Source organism: Abramis brama, assembly GCF_963993115.1.
Source record: "Abramis brama genome assembly, chromosome: 9".
Classification (NCBI taxonomy): domain Eukaryota; kingdom Metazoa; phylum Chordata; class Actinopteri; order Cypriniformes; family Leuciscidae; genus Abramis; species Abramis brama.
In genome coordinates this window covers 7066284-7090648 of record NC_139971.1, presented here as the reverse complement: position 1 = coordinate 7090648, position 24365 = coordinate 7066284, and the positions used below count along the sequence as shown (strand labels likewise).

The following is a 24365-nucleotide window of genomic DNA, read 5'->3' as shown; positions in this document are numbered from 1 at the left end:
GTAACTGATATATATCAAATGTGACAAGATTAAGGGGTTATATCGATCACTAAAAGGGGAACCAAAACAAAAAATTATATATTAGGTGTATGTTATCTCACTTTTTGGACACACTTTGGGAGCTGGAGCTTGAAACAGGCAGTGGAAGAGGTTTAGACATTCCAGGCTTATCAGGCGTGGAAATGGATGTCACTTTATCATGGCTGAAGCGAAGAATAATAATAATGCAAATGAACAGATAAGCGAAGATGACACACGAGTATATTCAAGCAAAAGACAGCATATCTTAGTTCAGTGAAACACAGCAAATCCAACGTTACTCACATATCGAGAAGATACAAAGCGACCTCGGCGTCTGTTTTCAGGCCTTCCCGCTGCTTAAGCTCTCTCCAGCGCTGGAAAGCTTCTTCGATATTAACGCGAGTGCTTCCTCTTGCCTGGTCGTAACCCTTCTTTTTAAAGATAAATTCCCCTGACCCTTTCCTCTTTTGTAGTTTGTCTGCCATCTCTCTATTTCTGTAGTCATTCTGCTAAAGTTTGTCATGTGCACTGAGCTCTCTCTCCTCCCCCGTCATGAGTGGATACGCCCCCTGATTGACTACAGGTGTTTTTGGTGCTCGGTTCAATACACTATTCAACAGGGTTTTTCAAAAATCGCATACTGCATCTTAAAAAATAGATTTGTGTTCCCAAACAAACCAAGGTCTGCATTGGTAAAACATACTTCTACCTACATTTTTGCAAAACTCGAAAACTCACAGGTAATACATGCAGTTCACTGCAGTTTGCAGCTCAAATAAACACTAGGGGCAGTAAAACACAAACAACTTTTATTGCTTTTCACACAAATTATGATTACAGTGGCAGATTAACGATTAAAAAAAGAAACTTATGTTGTGTTTGTGGGTAGAACTGTGTTGTGAACTACTATTTTAAAGAGGACGTCTGAACGGTTGAAGTGTTGTGTTCTGACGTAATGTGTGCGAAAGAAGTTAAATCAGTAAATAAGATGGATGAAGTTTGCTGCTACTGTTGCGTATGCTTTATAACTCCTGACAAGACACCACAACTTACTTTTGCACAGTTCCTTGCATAATATTATAGTGCACGCTTTGCAAACTAACACATTTAAATGTTTGCATCTCATAACAAGCTTTAAAGCCTATATGACAGTAAACTTTCTCAGTAGCTTACCTCGTTCAGCATTGCACTTGCGATGTGGAGCGCTTGGGTATGAGTCTCGTGAATCATAAGTTGCCATAAAAATTTGTGGGTGTAAAATACAATATGAATGAAATGTATCATCATTGTTATAGTATGGGATCTCGCGTTATGCTTCAATCCATCCTCTCGGTTGAACACATTTCTAAATTCTGCAAATTTCCTTCTAAAGAACATACCAAAAATCATGATGACTGTTCCTATTCCAGGAACACTTTTTGTCATATGTTGCACAAGCCTGAACTTCAAAACTTTAATTTAGTTTTCTTATCTTACCTAATTGTGGGTAATGTATTATCTTAGCAGACTGTTTAGCATGCCGTCATTACCATGTCTTTAGAACCAAGGTATTGTGTGATGAAATAAAATTGCACCCTATAGATTTAACTTTGTAAAGAATTATTGCTTCTTTTAGCATTTTATGTCTAGTAAGCCGCAGGCATAAACAAATCGGCACATTCTTGTTTTAAAAAGCTGTTGTTATATTAGCATATATACTGTATTTATGATGGCTTCCAATTATTTTGGGGCTTTCTGTAACAGCAACAAACAGAGTGATTCAGCATAAGGCTAGAAGCAGCAGAGCACTTCATATTACAATAATAATGTTATTCAGCAGACCCTGGATAACCCTGAACCTTGCCTCGAACTCATCTGGTATGTCAGTCCTCCTAGTGTTTTTCTCCGCTCTCAAACGAAGCATGCTTTCCTGCTCAAAAGCTTTAATGGGCTTTATGTGTACTCAAAGGCCATGAACTCATTTGCTCTACCCCCTAGGAGACTTCCACATTTTTGGAAGGAAAAATCATAAGTATAATCAGTAGGTACCTATTCTGTGGCATATCAATGGCTCTGCCATCATTAACCGGCTCATTAAGCCTTTTTGGCCAACTGTGAATGTCTCCACTAATCTCTGATGCTCCCAAATTTAGATGTATGTTCTGCTCGGTACATTTCACACGCCATGGGTGCTGTGGTTTTACCGTCACCATCGAGCCCGTTTGTAAATGAATGGGTTTATTTCAGTCAGTGAAGGATGAATAAAGAAACAGACGTATGGTCTCATTAAAGACACAGGACATGATGGTCTGAAATGTTTCCGTCCAAGTGTCCCTGCAGCGTGCAGTTTACTTAATCTGTGCGTTTGTATCAGACAGTCATATTTTATGTGAAAATAAGTTTAATGCATTAGCTCGAAACTATAGAAGCTTGTTTCTGCCACAGAATAATAATAATAATAAAAAATACTACTTTTTAACTCACAATTCTGACTTTTTTCTTACAATTGCATATCTTGAAACAATTTCCATAAGAAACAGGCCAAATATCCTTGCTAAAACTGTGAATCTTTTTTCAGTGACTTCTTTTTTTTTTTTAGGCACTTGGTAGTAGTAAACTGGATATACATGATCAGAACCTGGCACAAGGCAAGTCAGAAGGCTTTTAAACCCGGAGGGCGGCAGCAGATTGGATGCAGAGAAGACGCCCTAATGATGGCTGGCAGGTGACACGGCCACTCTGCAGGGACCTGAGAGCAAAATAGTGGAGTTAGAGAAAAATAGCAAGAGAGGGAGAGAAAAGCGCATAACAGTGCGACTCTGGTGTGATTGCTCTATAGGTGCGGATCATTTGATTAAGTGTGAACGCTTCCATCCGAACCCTGGTGTGCACCAAGCAAGTGGACCGAGACCCCTGAAAAGGTGGGTCTTGTCAGAACCAAAGTTTGTTTGGAAGCTGACCACCTAAACTAGCATTCTGTCCCTTTTATGTTGTTTTTGGTTAAAGCATACCTGTTCCCATCTCCTTGCTGCAGATCTTCATTTGTGTGTGTGTGACGGAGGGTTCCTGATGCTGTTTTGACTCCTTTACACATTTTATAAACCTCCTTTACACATTTCACGAGTTCTCAGCTGGTCAAAATACCATCATATATATGCACATATAATAAGCGCATTTAGCCCAGAATACAGCATGTTTTGGATGTTCCTTAAGTTCTGTCGCAAGTTTTTTTTTTTTTTTTGCGTCTTTAGGTTCGGTCTTAAAAATCACAGTGTGAACGCTAAGCAAACCAGGTCTAAATAATTTTTTTTGGTCAGGACCAAAAGAACCAAGAGAATTGAACTACAACTGTGAACAGCCCTACAGAGCTCTTTCTCATTGTATAGACTAGTTTAAAGGTGCACTTTGTCCTTTTTGAAGCATGACAGCCCCTGGTCACTGTATAGGTTCACTGCATGGAAAATAGCTGGAAATCCTTTTGTAAAAATGTCCATGGGTGTCAAAGTCATAAGGATCTGAAACAACATGAGCATTGATAACATGAGTAAATGGTAGTAAAATTTTCATTTCTGGTTTAACTGTTGCTTTAAAGGTCCACCGAAGTGCCTTGAAACGCTTAGCATTATTCAATGTGTTGACGTAATTTCCACTGAAACAGAAAATAGCTCCTCCCCTTTTTTAAATGGCCAATAATGTTTAGTTTATATCACAGTTCAGCCAGAATTGTTTATCTCAGTAAGTAGCAGTTTACTTTTAATCTCGAGCCATTTCTCCTCCTAATCTCATATCGATTCAAGGGGAGACACGGCAGGCAAAAACATCGTTTTTTTCACTGGTCAATTTTGAGATTTAGAGCTATTTGTCTTCAATAACATGTCTTCTTTCAGACTTGTGGTGAAAAAAAGTCCAAAATACACATTCAGGTCTTTATTTTACTACACTTTGTCTGTTTGCGTCTGTAGATTTCTCCTAAATTCAACAACAGTTGGCGTTGTAAATCATCCCGCTGCTCCGCGATCGCTTCTGCACCCTGTCATCACATACACCGTTGGAAAGCTCTCTCTCTCCTGTACAATGCTGTCAGATCCAAATATGGTCATTTCCTTTTTTATCAGCAACTAATTGTGAAAGTACAATGGGGTAGCCTAGAAATCTAGACGCACCCTAGCGGCAGCAAAATGTATTTCGCAGCCAGGGGGGTCTAGCAACTCTCAATAGACCTTCTAGCTGCAAAAACCTAAATTGGGTCAGGCCAATCACGTCGTGTATAGAGTAGGCGGGGGCGGGCTTAACATATGACGACAGAGTTGCGACGGCTGCCACTTGAAAACAAAGAATGGCAGCTGCTGATGGAGAACAACGGTCTTTCGAATCGGCTTTGGCCGCGACTCTGGAGGACTTGGAGTTAAGTTTTTCTTTGAGAAAAGAGCAAAGAACGGCACTTAAGTCATTCTTAAAAAAAGGAAGATGTGTTCGTCGTTTTGCCGGCCAGATATGGTCCTATTGCGTGCAGAGGGAATTTGAAAGACAGCCGTTTATCCCGCCCCACGGATTAAACCGCGTCTATGGTGAGTTTCCAGACCTAACATCTTGATGTAGGTCTGGCTTGCCAGGCTAACAATGGGGCATTTAACTCTAAAATTTCATTGGCTGATGTCAATTTAAAGGCCGTTTTCTCAAAATGTTTTTTTTTCTCATAGCCTATTATGAGCCAGAAATCTCCACTTCAGCAGCTCTTACATACACCAAACTTTCCAGTTGTATTCCTATCTATATTCTTAAGGTTTTTACAGAGGGGTTTGTTCATATATCATTCAGATTCTGATTTATACAACATTTCATACCTAAAAACCTTTATACCTTTTTATGGCTGTTGACAGTTTTTTTCTGATTAATGGAGTGATAAAAGAGATATCCAAAATCCCCCCTGTAAAAATCTTTGACTCTAATATGTCAACAAAATGACACAAGAATTTTGAATCTGGCTTTATCCAATGTTCAGATTTCTCTTCTGGAAATATATGCAAATTAGCACATATTTAATGAGATACTACCTAATTTGCATATTTAAACATACATATTCTAAAAACTTGTAATACAAAAGATATTTGTCTTAATGTCAGTAATCAACTGGGGAAGTTTCATGCTGATATCTATTAGTTAAAAAAAATGTGTCCCCTTAAAATATAGCATTCTAGGTAGAATTCAAATGGGTCCGATACTGTACATTTTCTGGTCTGCGCTGACTCGTGCATATGATCTGATCTGTGCTCTCGTGTCTCTGGACCGGAGAAGAAAGCATATTTGCACTGTCTGAATCGTTCCCTATACTGCACTATGTGCCATTCACCATGTAGAAAATAGTAAATGTGTGAACAAGTGACCAATTTTAGGTTAGACTTCAGTGTCTATTTGGGGGCGGAATGCTGTAGATTCGAGATAGCATTTGATTGGACAGAAAATCTGATGAGAAACTGAAGAGCAGAGTGATGTTATAAATCATTAATCCATATTGGCTGAAGTGAGAGACTTTTTAAGTCTTGAATGTTTGTGAATAAGTTTTGAATGCTTATATCTTCTAAATGAGTTTTTTTTTTTTTTTTTTTTTTTTTTTTTAGCACACTAGCTTATAGGTAACAGTAAGACTAACATATACTAAAAGCCAAAAAACGTCAATTTTGATTTCATTGGGACTTTAAAGCTCTGTTTCACATTAATTATTTAAAATACTCTCCAAGGGAAAAATAACGGAAAATAGATTTTGACTTTTTTTTTTTTTTTTTTTTTTAAAGCATGTGCTGTGAGGAATCCGTTAGCATCCAAAAGCAGAATATGTAATAATTTATTAGCTTAAAGGGTGAATTAACTTATTTTCTTTGAGTCTTGTGTGAACTTCCTTACAGTGTCATCTAACAACCAATTACTATTTAAATTCTAATTTATCTCAGTTAATTGGCCGAATTAATATTCAGTGGAACAACGAAAGAGTCCCACTTGATTTGTTCCAGTTTTAATTGAACATATCTCAGCCCGTAATCAAGCTATGCGATATGCATCTTTTTAATCATGCTTGTCCACTTAAAGGCACCTTCAAATTCGCACCCAAATCTGTACCACAGAGAAGAGATAACAGGCTTCAGCGGCACAGAGCATTTCAAAAATTAAACTTCAAAATGATAATGACGGAAGGGGATCAGAAGGAAAGAACCAAAATATTTAACCAGGAGGGTCTTTCCTGTTCTTTTGTACAGTTTGAACTATGCAACTTAAAACCGAATATATGTCTGTGCTGCATTAGAAATATTTATTTAAAGAGTAATGTAAGAGTAATTTTCAAAATGTTGATTTAGATTTATTTATTTTTAAAATATCTTTCACATTTTGACATTTTGATATAATATTTTATGTAATTTCATCAGGATGGAGTGAGACAAATCAACTGATATCACAAAACATCACTGAATTCATCAAATCAGTTGCTAATACTTGTTTTATTTGCTTTGTTTTTTAACTAACTGATACGATTTCCATTTATCCAACATTCCTCTATTTGGTAACAGTTTATTTATTTTGATAGCCCACTTTACACCTTCTACTAACTAAGTAACTTTGCAATATGTCAACTACTAGTCCTTAGAATATTAGTAGACTTTCTACTAATCTGCTAACTTTTGATTTGATGGTTCCCCAACAGACATTCTACTAGGTAACTTTGCAACTACATGTAAACTTATCTTGTCCTACTAACCCTAACACCTAAAGCTAACCTAACAGTCTACTAATACTCTAATGAGAGTTAGTTGATAATATATGTAGTTGAAAATGTATGAGAGTCAGTTGACATGTAGTTGCAAAGCTTTGCTAAGATTTCAAAAGTTGCAAACAAATGAACTGAAAATAAAACATCTCATATAATATTTAGCTTGACCTGCTGAGGTTGACGGTCAACATTTTCTGAAGGTTAAGCACCTCATTTGACTAATCCTTTGTTGAACCCCCCCCCCCCCCCCCCCCCACACAAAAAACAAACAAACATTTATTTATGTTTACTTTATTTTCTACGAGTTCCAGACACTATTCCGTACCCTATTTAGGGAAAGTGGCAGGGATGACGCAGGAGCGACAATGCCTATTCCCTCTATTGCGAATGTGTCTAGGAGCAGAAATGAGCATGGTAATATTACCTGTCCCTCTGTCACCACTTTGATTCAATTTGATTTCATGCTCAAGATGAAACACTCTCAGGACTATTTGAACCAAGGCCAATATTCATTTAGATGGGAAGTGTGATAAGGAGGAGGGCTGGGAGCGTGATTAATTCTGTTACCCCGCTCATACTTGTATTTCATTACCAAGGTGACAGAGGCCACCACAGCTTTTTGCAAAAACAGGAAGCAATCAGTTTAACTTAGATACAGATAGGATGACCCACATGAAATGCATGTTAACGTGAAACGGTAATGTGTGCTTTGGTAAGTGATCTCATTCATATTTGTAGGTATTCATAACAGTACTGTATATTAGGTTTTGCACATTTCGAAGAAGCTGAAAAGCTGAAAAGGCAGCAAACATAAATGATATATGTACAACTTTACAGATGTACAAATGTTTACAGATCTTCTGAAAAAGTCTGCCTTTACCAGGACATCGCCACAATTTTCAGACTTTATTTTATCAGTAAAACTTGTTCAAAATGGTCAAGAAATACTTTTGTTAAAATGCATTTATAAATAAAATCCAGATAAGACTAATAAATCATATCTAATAAGTTTAGATTAGATTATCATTATTAACTAATAAATATTTGTTAGACTTTTACCTCAATAAACTCTTAATTACTGCTTATTAATAGTTAGTAAGGTAATTGTTAAGTTTAGGTATTGAGTAGGATTAAAGGGTAACTCTCGCCAAAATGCAATCTTAGGTCTTTTTGTTAATCTACCCGAGGCAAACTTTCGTTTTAAAGTTTTCATTTTAAAGGCAATTTGACCGAAAACGAAAATACGGTCAAACTTAAAAGTGGAGTTTCCATTCTAATTATGCTTTTAAACGAAAGTTTGCCTCGGGTAGATTACCAAAAAGACCCTAGGTTGCATTTTGGCGAGAGTTACCCTTTAAGGATGTAGAATATGGTCATGCAGAATAAGGCATTAATATGTGCTTTATAAGTACTAATACACAGCCACTATCCTAGTAATATACATGCTGATAAGCAACTAGTTAATGGTTAAAATAGGATCCTAAGCTAAAGTGTTACCAAAATGCTGTTAAAGTTCTAAAAAATTATAAGCTTAACATTTTTGAAAGTAACATCAATGTGTGTTTACATCAAACATCAAAGTTTTTGCTTTATTTCAATTAACAGAAGTGTTTTTTAATAGTTTTAGTTTTAATTAACAACAATAACTCTGGCTCAAAGAATTTGTGCAATTTATGTATATTGTTCAACGTTATATGCATCAGCAATGTACAAAACAAATTGGTGTTCTACAGTCACGCTCTGTGATTAAACAGAAATGCTTTCAATATTATGTTGGATAATCTCATAAAATAAACAATAAAACAACATTAATTAATGGAACAACATTAATGCATGGAACATTGAAGACTATTTACACTTGTTTTGCACTTCTCTCATTTGGTAAGGAATGTGTCAGACTTATTGTCTGTGCCAATCAAAAACAGTCACACAACTGCTGTCTATAGATATCAAGCTGTATACAACCCTTGATGATACAATGTGTCTGTGTGAGTGAGAGCAAAAAAAAAAAAAAAACACAGTATGAAATCAATCTATTCATAAAGCATCCAGTTGCCACACTTTGAAAGAGCCAAGCCGGATGAGGTAAAAGCAGGTAGCTGTAAAAAGCACATCCTGCAGTTTAGAGGACATTAGGGACACTGAGAGGAGAATTAGTCAAAGAGTTCAAAATTAATCCACTGCTGAGCAGAGTACTCTATCTGGAAATGTATAAAAGATTTGTTTAGTCAGAGCCCACAAAGCAATATTTGTCCACAACCATTCAGGTGCTGGCGGAAAGCCAGAAGCGCTGAATGTTTAATACATTTTATTACAGGCAGGATGGAGAATACTAATGGTAATTCTTGCTCTTGAAACTCGCATTCTGCTCACGTGTGGTTAAGATGGCGGAGGAAGGTTTTGGAAGACTGATCAAAGCTGCAGTTATTGCATGGCAATGTATGCCTCATTTCTCTAGCAATCCATTATTTAGGAATATGTGTTAACAACAACAAACCATAAGGAAATGAGGTACACTGTAAAATCTAATTAGTTGGACTTACTTAAAAAAAGCATGCAAACCGACTGCCTTAAAAAAAAACAAGTAAAGTGAAATAGGAATAGTATGTGGTACTGACAAATGCTTAGTTAGTATAGTTCACTTACACAAGAGTACTATTAACTAAATAAGAACTGTAGAGAGTACTTGTTAATTTACTTTAAATAAAATATAATTGTTACCATTGTTGTGTTTTGCATGCTGAATGTTGAAGTCTGTGTGACTCAAGTATGATCAATTGCAAGATTGTCACAAATATAGAGGGATTATATAAACCCAATTAAAAGTTTCACAAGGTGTTTAGTAGGGGTGTGACGAGACGCTTACTCCACGAGACGAGACGAGACACGAGATTGGGTTCACGAGAACGAGACAAGACGAGATTTTTACACAATTTTTAAGAAATGCTCAATGATGAAATGTATGAATGGAAAATAGTATTTTATTCAACTGAAAATCACAAAATGCAAAACAATTTAGGTGCATTTTGAAATCAACTTGTAATGAATGTTATTTTACTTCTATTTTAATGAATTCTATGCAGTAAAGGACATGCAAACACTGCAAAATGTTTTGCTATAAACTCTACCGTCTGGCTTCTCCCCTGTACGATTTCACATGAGAAATCGAACTCCTTTCCACAAATCGAACATAAAAAAAAATAAAACAGTATAAATAAAATTAATATAAATAACTGAAATAACACTTTAAATGCAAACAGTAAGTGTGTATCCATAATCAAAGTAGCCTACTGCTCTCTCAAAACTAAAAGTTCAAACAGAAAAAAAAAAATTCTTCAAGCATGAAAAAGAGATAAATTAACTACACAGAACAGACTAAGATTATGGTCATGTTCTTTTTCAAGAATATAAGCATGTCGACGATTTCTGGCAGCAGTTGAGACCTTTGGGCAGTAACTAGGGCTGCACGATATGAGGAAAAGCTGCGATGTGCGATAACATTGTTTAATATTGCAATGTCGATATGACTTGTGATATGTGAATGTTAGCTATACTGTTCCCATGTCTTAGTGCTTTAATAGGTTCTTTGCGCGATAGGTCAAATGTTTATTACCTGCCTGGTTCAGATTACACTATTTTAGCGCGATTTTGGTACGATCCGTTTCGTGGAGATTCGTAAAGGACAACGGGCGTCGGGACGCAAGATTCGATCGTTTCATTTCGTAGGCTATAGTGTGTCATAGTGGGCGACAACCTACGCGTCTGCGATGCTTCAGGACATCACTACAGAAAGACTAGCATGTTTAATTTTAACGGTCCTCCACGACGGGTTGAGTGTGTGCGAGAGTGAGTGTGCGCGAGTGAGTGAGAGTGCGAGCAACAGTGAGTGTGCGTGTGTGCGCGCGCGAGTGAGCGTGTGTGTATGTGCGCGCGAGTGAGTGAGTGAGCGAGGGACAGTGAGTGTGTGTGTGTGCGCGGAGTGTGTGTGTGATTGGCCCGGCACACAAATGATTTAAAAGTGGCAGGGGCATCTTCAATACTAATTTCACCCTCACGCTCCATCAGCTGACATCACAACAACTCACGAGACAAAGTTTCACCTCGACGAGAAATCTCGTCGCGTTTTAATCTCGCGAGATCTCGTAACACGAGATCTCGTCACACCCCTAGTGTTTAGGACATAAGTGTTAGCAACAAAATTATAAAAGATCATTAATTGACATGAAATATAGTTATGTTATACATCATTCATTTATATATATAATAATATAGATAGATAGATAGATAGATAGATAGATAGATAGATAGATAGATAGATAGATAGATAGATATAGATATATATTACTTATCTTCCTTTGAAACCGAATAACTGATTTCTTGTTGCAATCGCTGCATCAATGGTAAGAGAATTACAATAGTATAAATTAAGTTCCAAGTGCCCAACCAAAGCTGAGAACTCCCTCTCATGGTACAACCCATGCAGAGGCTGCGCGCTGCGGTGTCAGAATGCGGAACGTGTGTAGCCTAATGTAACTAACATGACAAATGTAAAAAAATAAAAATAAAAATAAAATTCCTCGACCGGCCCAAAAGTGAAGCGGCCCACCGGGAATTCTCCCGATTCTCCCGATTACCCACCCCGGGCCTGTTTAGCTGTCATTGGTGAACAAAGTTGCCATTTTACAAATTGCCTTTGAATTGAGCATAATCAAAGGGTTTTTATTTAATGTTGACTTTAAACTAAATAGATAATATTGTAAAGTTATATCTTTAAATAATAAAGTCATGGATTAATTCCCTATTTAGATAAAGCATTGGACACTGACTGTGTCACGGTTCATAGATCCAATGTCTCTCTCTAGTCTCGTGCTTTGTTGTTTACATGTGTGTGAGTGTGTGAGTGGGTGTGTCCGGATCGTTACAGTTGATCAGTATCCAGCTGCAATCACTCATCATCACCAGCTGCCACTCATCTCATCTCCTATAAATGCTCACCACTTTCTCATCTCCTTTGTCAGATCGTTGCATGAAGTCTCTGTGTTGTCTGATCCTGTTCCCGTGCCTCGTGTACGGTGTACATTTTAGGACATCCTCAGACCTCGTACATAGGAAGACAAGGCATCATGCCTCAGACTAAAAGGCTTCAGTCATTGAACAAAACGGCATCGCGCCTCAGACTGAAAAGCTTCAGGTCTCAGGAAAAACAATGTCAGGTGTCAGGTCTCGTACAATTAGGCATCAGACGAAACAGCCTCAGACAAAAAGGCATCAGACATAAAGGCATCGGACGAAACGGCATCGGACATAAAGGCATCAGACTAAAAGGCATCGGACTAAAAGGCATCGGACGAAACGGCATCAGACATAAAGGCATCAGACTAAAAGGCATCAGACTAAAAGGCATCAGACTAAAAGGCATCAGACTAAACGGCATCGGACATAAAGGCATCGGACGAAACGGCATCAGACATAAAGGCATCAGACATAAAGGCATCAGACTAAAAGGCATCAGACTAAAAGGCATCAGACATAAAGGCATCAGACTAAAAGGCATCAGACATAAAGGCATCAGACATAAAGGCATCAGACTAAAAGGCATCAGACATAAAGGCATCAGACTAAAAGGCATCAGACATAAAGGCATCAGACTAAACGGCATCGGACGAGACGGACTCAGGTGGAGTTTGGAGGTTCGCATTGCCCCGCCCCATGTGACGTCACACGTACGCGGTTCAGATCAGATACAACAACAGCTGATGGAGGAGGTAACCCGTCATGATATTTATATATTTGCTTTCATTAAATGTTTCACTAATTACGGTGTATACAGAAGATAACGTGCATTTCGCGAGTTTTATTTGCACGTTTAAAAAGTTAGATGACATATTTCAACTAGCTATAGCTAGTATGATGGCAAACTATCGATAGTTTTCACGATTGTGAAGTTAAAGCGTTGTTTCGAGCTATTAGACTGCTTGATTAAAATGTGATTGTCTTATGTAAATAAACTTTTTTTTTTTTTTTTAAATCAATAGCGTTAGACTCATCAAAAGCAAACGTTGGGCTAACAAGGCTGGAAATAAGGGATGGTGACGGACGGAAGTAAGTTAATTATTTTATATTATTATGTAGGATACAATTATGGATAATATAAGTTTTTATATTTAAATGCATCTGAAATATAATTGAGAGTCCCATCTCCCCTCACCCCAAACGTCAGTCCGCTCAGTGAATATCATATCAGCTATTTCCACCTATGGTAATATGCTCATATTGTATTACAAAGTTTTCAGGACAGAAATATGGATAAGGTGAAGGCTTATGACAGTCTAAGACAACAACTGGATAATGGTATGTAGGCCTAATGAGCTTTTTGGAGTAATATTGAAAAATATTGTAATTATATTACTTATTTTATCATTACATGTGCATGGAATGGAAACTTATACAAATTGTATTCACTTCTGCTTTGCCTCATTTGTAGATGAGCTTACTCAAAAGGGCTTTGATGCCAGAGTCAAGCACTTATTGAGTGGAGGAGAGGAACATAGTGCAGAAGGAACATCAGGTAGGCTATCCTGTTATTTATTTTTACATATTGGAAAAACTTACATTTATTTAATAAATTTTCTTCTAGCCTATATATTTTGTTTTTCTCTTTAACATTCTAGAGACAAGCAAAGTAAAAAATCAGAAGGCATTCATGGGTAAGAAGACAAAATGTATAGCATCCTAGAAATATTGTCACCTTTGGTAAATATGAGCAAAATAGGCCTAGTCTTTAACCTTTAAAGTGGTCATGGCATGCCTTTTCGTTATTCTGATCTAAAACCTGTGGGATGACCTGACGAAGAGAGTCCATTAGACCTCTGAATCTAAGGAATGGAGGAATAGTCTCAGATACCTTGTCATGTATTCTACAGAAAATTCAGAGCTGTTATTTTGCCAAAGGGGGCTTACACAAAGCATTAAAGGAAGGGACACAAGTATATTTGAGCAACAAATAATTATGTCCGAATTTTATTTTATTTTTTCAATATAATTAAGGGTTACATATTTTGTGAATACTTTGAATAAAAGATAAAGAGGATAAACACACATTTTCCCATACCCTGGTTTGCTCATATTTACCAAGGGTGCCAAGGAAAGTAAATTCAACTGTCATTATAAAAGAGTTGTTTTGTTTGCTTGGTTGCCAATTCTTTAATTTGAAAATTATCGTTTAATGGAATTCTTATGTCTGTATTACAGATGCAGCACATATTTTTACCAAAGCAAAACAGTCAATGAAACCACAGGTGAAGAAATGCCAGTTTCCCCTCCGTCAAAAAGGAAAACCCCTTTTAAAGGTTAGTTGCTGCAATTATTAAGTCGGCTTTAGAAAGCCAACTTACTAATCTACTAGTTAAGCATTTGATTATTATTAAATTGGCTTGAAAAAGCCAAATTACTGAAATGCTATTTAAATTTATTATTATTATTATTATTATGAGACTAAAATGTCTGACTCTAACTAGCCCTTGGGCTTTCAAGCTAGAAGCACCAAACTCTGGTCTATCCATACATCCAAAATTCTAGCTTTTAAAACTATTTCAAACTTAATTCTGTCAAAACTAATTTAAACTTTCTCAAGCCAGCATCAAAGTTGGTCTTGTCAAATGTTACTATGTAGTTATAACCATTGTGATTTAATAGCATGTTTGTGGGGAAATTAAAGGTGTGTCATTACTTAGACTAACCTATTATTTCTCTCATGTTACAAGATAAAAATGACTCCCATGGAGTGGAAACCAAGAACTGCGAAAAGACCAGGCAGATATCAAAAAATCATCCTTGAAGAGGCCCCACCACGGATGATTGTCACAGGCACTGAGGGGTATGATGAGCTCCTAAAACTTGGCCAGGAAGCCTTTTGGCCAGACAAAGAGAGAGAGGGGAGTGTATTTACCCTCTGTCAGGCAGATGGGACGCGGTGGACGAAGGAACAGTTCAATCAGGAATTTGGATCCGTGGCAGAGATCCCAACCCTCTGGAAGCGAACATTTTACATTGGATGTAGAGAAATGGGTATGATAATGTTGAAATTACATGTCATGTGTAAACTTGCTCTTGTCTTAATACAATACCAATTTCATGTTGTATCTACAGATTTAATTTGCCTTGATGAAGCCAGCTCAATATCAGGTATGTACCATAAGTTTTGATGACATTTTAAATACCATGGATGTTTTGTAATACATAATAGTGATTATTTAGTGTGTGTTCCATTTATTTATGTATTGCTCCCTTTTTTTCCAAGGAATTGATGAAAGTGAAGTGGACTCATCTTTGGTAACTTCAGTTTACTGATTTATATTTGTAAATAAAGTCTTACTGAAATATTACTGTTGAATATTTGGATGTTTAGATAAGATTGATCGATATTAATGGTTGTTTGTTTGTAGGATTTACAACCAAACAGATCCAGATCTGCAGACCAAAGTGTAGTGAGGTGCATAGGTTCAGGTCAATGTGCTGGGAGATCAGAAAGCACTGATTCAGTTCCAGGTTCATAAAGATAATTAATTAATTAATTAATTAATTAATTAATTAATTAATTAATTCCTTCCTTCCTATTCTTTCCTTCCTTTAATCATTCATTCCTTTATCAGATGCAGTGAAAGACACATGAAACCTTCACCCACTAATCCAAATTTAGAATCAGATGCAGAGAGATTCAGTAGTGCTGATAAATCCTTAAAGGATTAAAATTCTAATTTGATGTAAATTACAGCTTATAGTACCAATGGCTGTCCAGCTCCAGAAAAGACCAAAAGTATTCCATGCGTGTTGTACACTAGATTTCAAGTCTTGTGAATAGGCCATGTGATAGGTTTTAGTGGGGAACAGAATGTCAATCAGAAATATCAGAATTTGATTGATTTTTCAGAGCAATGTGCAAGTGGCTACACACCTCCAGAACTTGTTGCAGAGAAACCCATGCAAGAAGGCATAGGATCTGTAGATAAAGACAGTTGTCCACAAAATCAAGTGTGTTATGTGTCGTCCAATGTTGTCACCATATTACCGTCATGTAAGTAATATTGCAAACCAACACATACATGTTTGCAGTATTTCTTTCTTTTTTTTTTTTTTTGTAAATTTGAATTATAGTGGATAGATTTTTTAATGTTAAATGCATTTAATTATATACATTTTCAATCTCAACTTTATTACATATAGTATATGTTCCGAGGCTGCCATATGTGGATGAGTCCCTAATCCATTACAATGAAGAGAACCTGTTGGGTGAAGGTGCATTTGGAAAAGTATATAGAGGTTATTTTCAGGGCACCCCAGCTGCCATAAAAAAGATTCTGTGCACAGCAGGACTTCCAGACCAAGACATCCAGCATGAGATTCTCGTCTCACTGTAAGATTAATTCTCATCATTAATTAAAGATTTATTTTTAATTTAAATCTTATATAATAATCAACAGTTGGGGAAAATGGAACAGTTTGGAACAACAACATAATGATTTTTTACTGTGTGTAACTTACTGTTTTCATTTTTGTAACAGTTTGGCTGTGCATAAGTGTTTTGATCATTTAATTAATGCCTCTTACACTTCGTTTTTTACACTTTCGTATTTTATAGGCGACTGAGCCATCCCAATATTGTTCGACTCATGGCTGCAGCCCGTACGGACAATGCCTTCCTGCTGGCCAATGAGTATATACATGGTACAACCCTGGCTGATGCACTACACAATGACAATTCTTGTGTTAAGGTAAAAAAAATCTATATATATATATTTTTCATGTAACATTTGTGAAAAATTGCCCTAATATTAAATAGGGGAAGAAAAAGATGCATGCTTATCTAATACTTGTCAAACAAATGTCAAATCAAAACTAAGCATAACAAGAGGGAGGGATATCTGTACTCTGTTACCTTATTTTCTTTAATTAATTAAACCCCCGGTTTCACAGACAAGGTTTAAGCTAGTCCCGGACTAAAAGTCTTAAAGCATGTTTGAGCTGGTTTAACTGAAAGTAACTTGCACTGACAGATCTTAAAATATGTCAGTGCCATTGTTTTGTCTCAAGATACAGACCAGTAATTTTTTAAAATCTGAGTCTTATTTATAAAAGCTACTTCAATGTCCTAATTGACCTAAGGTCTCATCCTGGCTTAATCTAAGCCCCGTTTGTTAAACCAGGCCAAAACGTAGCAGAGTTAGTAATTTTGCCATCTTTATTATGCATAGGCAACAGTTATTTCTAAATAACTTTGTCATAGCCGATTACTTCGTATCTACCTGTTGGTTCTGATCTCGTAATAACAACCTTCTTAATTGTAAAACAATAACATATGTAAAGCAAACCAAGGGAGACAACATAACCTTATCAAAATTTTCTCTGTATGTGGTAGTTTGAATTTTGGTCAATTTTTTGTGACGTTTTTGCTGTTTTGTATGTGTATCTCTCTTCAGTGAAATGTAAAACCCTTTCATAAGTTTGTAATTTCAATTTGTATTGTATTTTTTGTTAGCTTGAAGGAGATGACAATTATTTTGTTGCCCTGGACATCTCAATGGCCATTGAGTACATCCATTCCAAAAATGTCATCCATCAAGACATAAAGCCAGACAATGTTTTGGTAATATAATCTATTTAAAAAAAATAAAAATCTACTAGTTACAAACAAAAATATTTAAACCAATTTTGTTACTCTAAACAGATCGACCAGTTCTCAAAAAAGGCTGTACTGACAGACTGGGGCCTTGCCAACATCAGAGACACTGTTGTTCTGCGACAAGGAAGCAGACTTACTGGAGGAAGAATAGGTCCAATGGGTGGAACCTTTCTTTATATGGCCCCAGAATGTCTGGTCGAGTTTGAACAGGCTTCCAGAAGTTCAGACATCTGGTCTCTTGGAGCAACTTACCTGGAGGTTTTCACAAAATCAGTGCCATGGACAGTAAAAAACCAAAGACAGTTGTGTAGTCTAATGGCAACAAAGGTGCCGCCACATGCTTTGCAACATCTACACGAAAAGTACAGGTTTATTGATACAATGTTGCACTATGAAGTAGCATCAAGACCTGAAGCTTCCTCTGTGGTGCTTTCCATAAAAACAGTGGAGGGGCCAGATTTAAAGAGCCGTTATGGTTACAAATGGTAAATATAATGGTTTGTCACAACCAAACATAGGTTAGACTTTTCCTCAGTATACTGTACATGGACAATGTAACATTTATTTTTCAGTTTGTTCTAGAAATACCATTGTTGGTAAAATGTTTAAATTTATAAGCATAGTCCTTCTCTCTCTAACACTGTTGGTTTGAACCACCTATAAACATTGAAATACTTTACTTACTCATTACTTTAGGTAGTGAGTGTAGGAGAATGTACAAAACTTAACACAAAATTCCATGTTATGTTCATGTTGTCAGTTTAATCGATACTGTTTCGATGTGAAACACCAATACATTATACTTTACTGTACAACAAATGTTATGCAACTCACTTGACTTGCCTTCACTGTCAAATCAACAAAAAGCTTTTAAAGCTTTAACTTAACATGCATTTGTTTTACTATTTGTTTGAAATTCATGTTCACATCATTAAAAGTGTTTTACATCCTTGTAGCATTTTTTTATTCATTTGGCATCTATATGTGAATTTGGTTTGATAAGCAGTTACAAAGTCCATGACTCATTGGCCAGTAGCTGGTATATTTCATTAGCCTCTGCAAATGTGGATGGAATGGAAATGCCTCTTGTTTCAAGGACTGTGGTGAATTTCTCGACCATCATGAGATAAGCTGCAAGAGACCCATCTGGTGATGATGGGAAGTTTGTATCATGAAGAATAGCCTCAGATATTGTTCGGAATGCTTCGTTTGCCACCAACAAAGGCTCATCTTCACCACAAACAAGCTGTTCTGCATACTGCAGGAGGTCATCATCTACTTTGCAGAGCATATCTGCAAATCCTGCAGGAAGATACAAATTCCTTTTTCAAGTTGCTGCTGCTTTTCTAAACCATTTTAATTTAGATAAAATGCATACCTTCGGGTGGGGAAATAAAGAGAAGGTCTGGTTTCCCAAATGGACCGGGAACATTCCTTTGCTTGCGAATGTCATGAGTGTTCCACAGTCTTTGCTCTAGGTCCAGCTCTCTCTCAAGAAGGGGAAGGTGTGTATATTGCAGGCAATTTCTGTAGGTTAGCAGCATGTATTGTTTATTTTTTCATAAAGTATAAGCAGATACATGAGGGCTGACAACAAATTTTAACTTACATGTGTACAGGATTGTCCAAATCGAGCATGTCAGACTGCATCATGGCCTGAAAATGCAAATTTGAATAAAGGTAAATAAATTACTAAAATGTTTTAATTTGCAGCAATAATCATTTGCCATAATTCCAGTTCATATACAAAAAGTTCACCTCAAATGTCACCTGCCATTTTTTGATCCATGTTTTCTTCAGCATACTGTTGAAGCATTCAGCTCGCTGATAAAACAAAATATTAAGTGTTAATTCTTGTGACAAAAAATATATTTTATCTGCATTTATGCTCACATACCTGATTATGTACCGATGTCCCCACTCTGAAGGAGTCTCGTCCTTGATCACTAGACTCCCGGAAGTGAAATGCCACTTGCATCTGTCCGACGAGAAGATTTTCCTTCCCTCTGTCTGCTCTTATGAATCGTGGGCAACCTATAGTAAATTAAAGTAATTTTTTTAATATTGTGAACAAATATGAGAAGCTCTCTCCTATCATGACTATTGTAAGACATCAAATATACTTACCACTGTGTTCCTGAATGGCATCAAAGAAGTACCTTGCAATGAAGGTTTGCTGTCGGTTAGAGGTGCCAGCCTTAAGCCAAATAATTTTCCTAGAAAATCTATGAAGAGAATTGCAAGTACATTAACAAAGAAAAAAAAAAACTATAGACTTGTTTTTACCAAAAAAAGTAACAAATTAGACTACATCTCAGAGGCTAAAATTACAAAAAAAGGCAATGAAATTTGTTAAATGTACCCATCAATACCAAGATGTACCCAGATTCCAAAGAATTTCAATTTGTCATTTCCTATAACAAATGATAAAATATGTATCACAATAAATATCTATTATTCAATCAAAACATCAGTCAGAAAACTTCGAATTAGTTCATGCTTCACTTCACTTTTAAAATATGGATTTTAAATGACATTGGGAATAGAGTTTCGCTTAACTATCCCTTTACTAATATCTGTATATATTATTAATATTTAATAATATTTACCATCAATATGCCAAGTGTAATTTGGTCCACGGCTGAAGTAGTTCCTACGTTCAATTCTTTTTTTCCCAGGACATCTATTAAGAAGACCACTACCATCAAGTTCTCTCATTATTAGAGCCACATCATTCCTAGAGAAATAACAGAGAAAGTAACACATTAAATGATGTTTTATTAACATAGTTTGGGAGGAGCACGTTCAGATAATTAACACGAGTGGAGAGCACTCAGCAATCAATGATAAGAGGTATATATATATTCAGCAGTCTCACCTCAATCCATTGACAGTTTAGCAGCATCCCCCCACCACCCCTTCTCCACACTTCTAGTCCTAACCATTTACATACCCCCTGTAATTGTATATAAGTGTGAACTCATGAAGTGTTTAATTAAAAACACAATCTTGACCACATCTAAAAAAGTACGGTTATTATATTGGTACCTGTAGCAAGGCTGGATTCCTCTGACATCACGAACCCGTTTGTGCATTGCACGGATTCCTTGACAAGGTGACCAGTGCCTCAGTTCACTCTAAATAAATATTATTTGGATCATTATTACCAGTATATGTAGGTTGACAATCCTGCTATGGGAGAGGCTTTTTCCTGCAGAGGTTAGTTTCAACTCCACTTAATATGCACCTGATTCAACGAACCAAGGTATTTGAGTTTTCATAGAAATTACAGTTGACCAGTTGTCCAGTTGAAAGAAAACCCTTGATAATACTATCAATGAGGGTTTTCTTAACCTAAGGCAGTTTATTGCTGCAGGTGCTTTGTAAAATGATTGGAACTGAAATCTGAAGGTAAGTGGCTTTCCAGGAGCAGGGACACTGAGGAACACTGCTTTAATACATTACCATCACAGCTTGGCGAATTTCATTATGGGGCCTTTCAAAACTCCTCCGTTTCAAACCAAGTGATTTAAGTAATCTTCTTAGATGCCTTTCACTGCAAGATAAAGAATACAATGCTGTAAACATTTTTCATGTGTATTGGGATACACTGTATATTTAACATCAGTATTATCAAAGCAGTACTGAGCACTGCAGTTCGATTAACATTAACTAAGCATAAAGATTACCTGATTTTGTATCCAGAAGCACCAAGAAAAGAGCACATTTCTCTTTGTTTGAAGCCACAGTCAAAAAGACACTTTATCATTTCATCTACAAATAAGTTAAGGCACATTACGTACGTTTTTTTTTATTTTTTTATTCTGAAGTAAGTTTCAACATTCATTCTGTAGTTAAGCAAACAGAACATGATAGTAGCCTATACCATTTAGCAATTAAACCATAACAATATATTTAGTTAGACACACAAGACAAGTTAAATGCAGGATACTTATCTCTGTATCCATTCTTGATTGACTGAAACACACACAAATATGTAGTTTAAGACTGAACCAGGCAAAATCGTTTAATTCAACAACTGTTAGTGTTAGACTAATACAGTTAGATTAAAAATTAGAATGAGATTTCAGTCTAATAGCTCGAAACAACGCTTTAACTTCACAATCGTGAAAACTATCGATAGTTTGCCATCATACTAGCTATAGCTAGTTGAAATATGTCATCTAACTTTTTAAACGTGCAAATAAAACTCGCGAAATGCACGTTATCTTCTGTATACACCGTAATTAGTGAAACATTTAATGAAAGCAAATATATAAATATCATGACGGGTTACCTCCTCCATCAGCTGTTGTTGTATCTGATCTGAACCGCGTACGTGTGACGTCACATGGGGCGGGGCAATGCGAACCTCCAAACTCCACCTGAGTCCGTCTTGTCCGATGCCGTTTAGTCTGATGCCTTTATGTCTGATGCCTTTTAGTCTGATGCCTTTATGTCTGATGCCTTTATGTCTGATGCCGTTTCGTCCGATGCCTTTATGTCTGATGCCTTTTAGTCTGATGCCTTTTAGTCTGATGCCTTTATGTCTGATGCCGTTTCGTCCGATGCCTTTTAGTCCGATGCCTTTTAGTCTGATGCCTTTATGTCCGATGCCGTTTCGTCCGATGCCTTTATGTCTGATGCCTTTTTGTCTGAGGCTGTTTCGTCTGATGCCTAATTGTACGAGACCTGACACCTGACATTGTTTTTCCTGAGACCTGAAGCTTTTCAGTCTGAGGCGCGATGCCGTTTTGTTCAATGACTGAAGCCTTTTAGTCTGAGGCATGATGCCTTGTCTTCCTATGTACGAGGTCTGAGGATGTCCTAAAATGTACACCGTACTCGTGTCCCGTCTTGAGTTCCGGTTTCGCGTCTTGTTGGATTACGTTTCATGTCTGGATCACGTCATCACTCATCAGAGCACGCTGCACTTCATCCATCACTCCGTGTCTGACCATCAAAGTCCCTGCGCCACCGCCTGCATCACCCGGATTATTCATCATCATCATCATCATTATTGACTATTAATAAAGAGCTTTTTAACTTGCATATTGTGTCCTCGTTTCTGACGTAACAGACTGATTCTAAACAAATCATTAAAAATGTAATTTCCAGCTCTCAGCTTGTCCCCTCATTAAACCTTTCTTTCTGTGGGCTGAAATTAAGGCAGAAAAATAAGACGCTCTTTTAGGGTGACTCACGGTCTGTTGAAATCACAGTCTCGGTTAATGGAGCTCTAAAGCGCAGCCATTGCACGAACAGCAGAATTAGTTTACGAATTAAGTGTTTACTTTCATTTTTCCATTTCATGTGGCTTTAGTGTCCCAAGAAGCTGCTCAAGCACGGATCGTCAAACTGTTAGCATGAGTAATATGTTAATTGTTGCTAATGTCTTCCTCCGGAAAGGCATTTCAAACATTTCTTGCTCGACCGTTTAATTAGTTGCATTGAAGTTTTGGTAATAAAGTAGGATTAGCCAGAAGGCCTAAAATGTATTGATTGTAGATGTTCCAGCATCATTTAATGAGACCCGTGTGCATTTTGGTAATTCACATTTTGAATTATCTGTGAATTGCTGCTGCCATTTAATTATTGTGGAGTCACAAAATATCCCCTTAACATCAGCAAAATGGTGGAAAAGTGGCGTGCAAAGGCAAGAATGTAATCCTCACTCGCATGTAATGGCTTAGTAACAGCATTCCAATTTGCATCGAACAATAATTAGGCAGCTTTTATTTGAAATTGGATGTTTTTCCTGAAGATAGCAAAATTGTTTTGACACAAGACTCACCCTCTGATTTTCCTCATGCTTGAAAGACAATATTGTAATGTGTTGTTATGCTAAAAGCTGTTCTGCCTTGCTGGTTTAACCTCTTAAAGGAATCATTCACCCTAAAATTTGAAGAAGTAAAAAATATGTACTTGCCTTAAAGGGATAGGTCACCCTAAATTGAAAATTACAAAGTCACAATTTACTCAACCTGGTGTTGTTCCAATGCAGTATCTTTCTTTTTCAGATGGCAAAAGGATATATAATGTCAGTGAATAGTGACCTCAAGCTTTAATAAAAGATGTTGAAGTATCACATATACCCATGTAATATGTGCCATATATTCCAAGTGTTCTTGGGGTAGGCTATACGATAGAGTTTGGTGAAAAACAAACAAAATTTTAATGTATTATTTAACTAAAATCCTGACCCTGGCCGTTGGTCTTCTGTGCACAAATGCACTTTCATGAAGAAAGTGTGCAAGTTGTGCGAAATCAAGAAGAATAAAATTTCAACATGAAATACAATGCTTAGAAATCCCCCAAATATTGATGTACTGTCTTCATCGAGTTAAATATCTTCAGAATGGACCTCCGGTTGTCAGCTGACAGTCTGTGAACGTGATAACTTGTTACGACGAACACAACAGTTGTATTCACCTCAGAGAAGAAAGTACATTTGTATTTCAGATCACATTATTATTATTCTTGATTTCTCACAACTTGCCTGCTTTTTCTGGACGAGTCAGAGTGAACTACGATGCTAATAGAGTTTTAAGCCAATTTATTTATTTATTTAATTTATTATTTAATTCTGTTAAATAATACATTTAATTTCAGTTTGTTCTTCACCAAACCCTATCATATACCCCCAGAACACTTTTTTTGCATTTTTTTTTTTTAAAGCTTGTATGCTGGTCGTTATTCACTCCCATTAAATGGCGATATCATTTCCATTTTAGGGTGAACTAACCTTTTAAAGTCATTCCAAACTCCTCTGCTGTTAGTTTTCCCATGAAACACAAAAGGGACTACGTCATAGTGTCGCACACTCTTAAAAAATAAAGGTTCTTTATTGGCATTGATGGTTCCATGAAGAATAAATCCTTTAACATCCATAAATCCTTTCCTTTCTTTGTTTAGACGACAAGTGTT

The 24365-nt window shown here is 36.7% G+C and overlaps 1 protein-coding gene across 2 annotated transcripts; it reads right to left on the bottom strand.

Annotated features, from left to right (window-relative positions):
- Positions 1–18182: 18182 nt before the first annotated feature.
- Positions 18183–22255, bottom strand: LOC311090112 (uncharacterized protein). 2 transcript variants are annotated; one of them, XM_084125253.1, is made up of 13 exons: positions 21736–22255; positions 21391–21416; positions 21128–21212; positions 20904–20994; positions 20487–20575; positions 20048–20175; positions 19801–19852; positions 19566–19663; positions 19336–19472; positions 19197–19262; positions 19048–19094; positions 18817–18965; positions 18183–18740 (listed from the first exon to the last, which is right to left on the bottom strand). In XM_084125253.1, the coding sequence occupies exons 2-13, from the start codon at positions 21404–21406 to the stop codon at positions 18445–18447; spliced, it is 1254 nt and encodes a 417-aa protein (XP_083981379.1). In that variant the 5' UTR covers positions 21407–21416; positions 21736–22255; the 3' UTR covers positions 18183–18444. The 2 variants fall into 2 exon arrangements, with proteins under 2 accessions (XP_083981379.1, XP_083981380.1); XM_084125254.1 differs by lacking the exons at positions 21391–21416; positions 21736–22255 and having other exon boundaries at positions 21128–21361.
- Positions 22256–24365: the final 2110 nt, after the last annotated feature.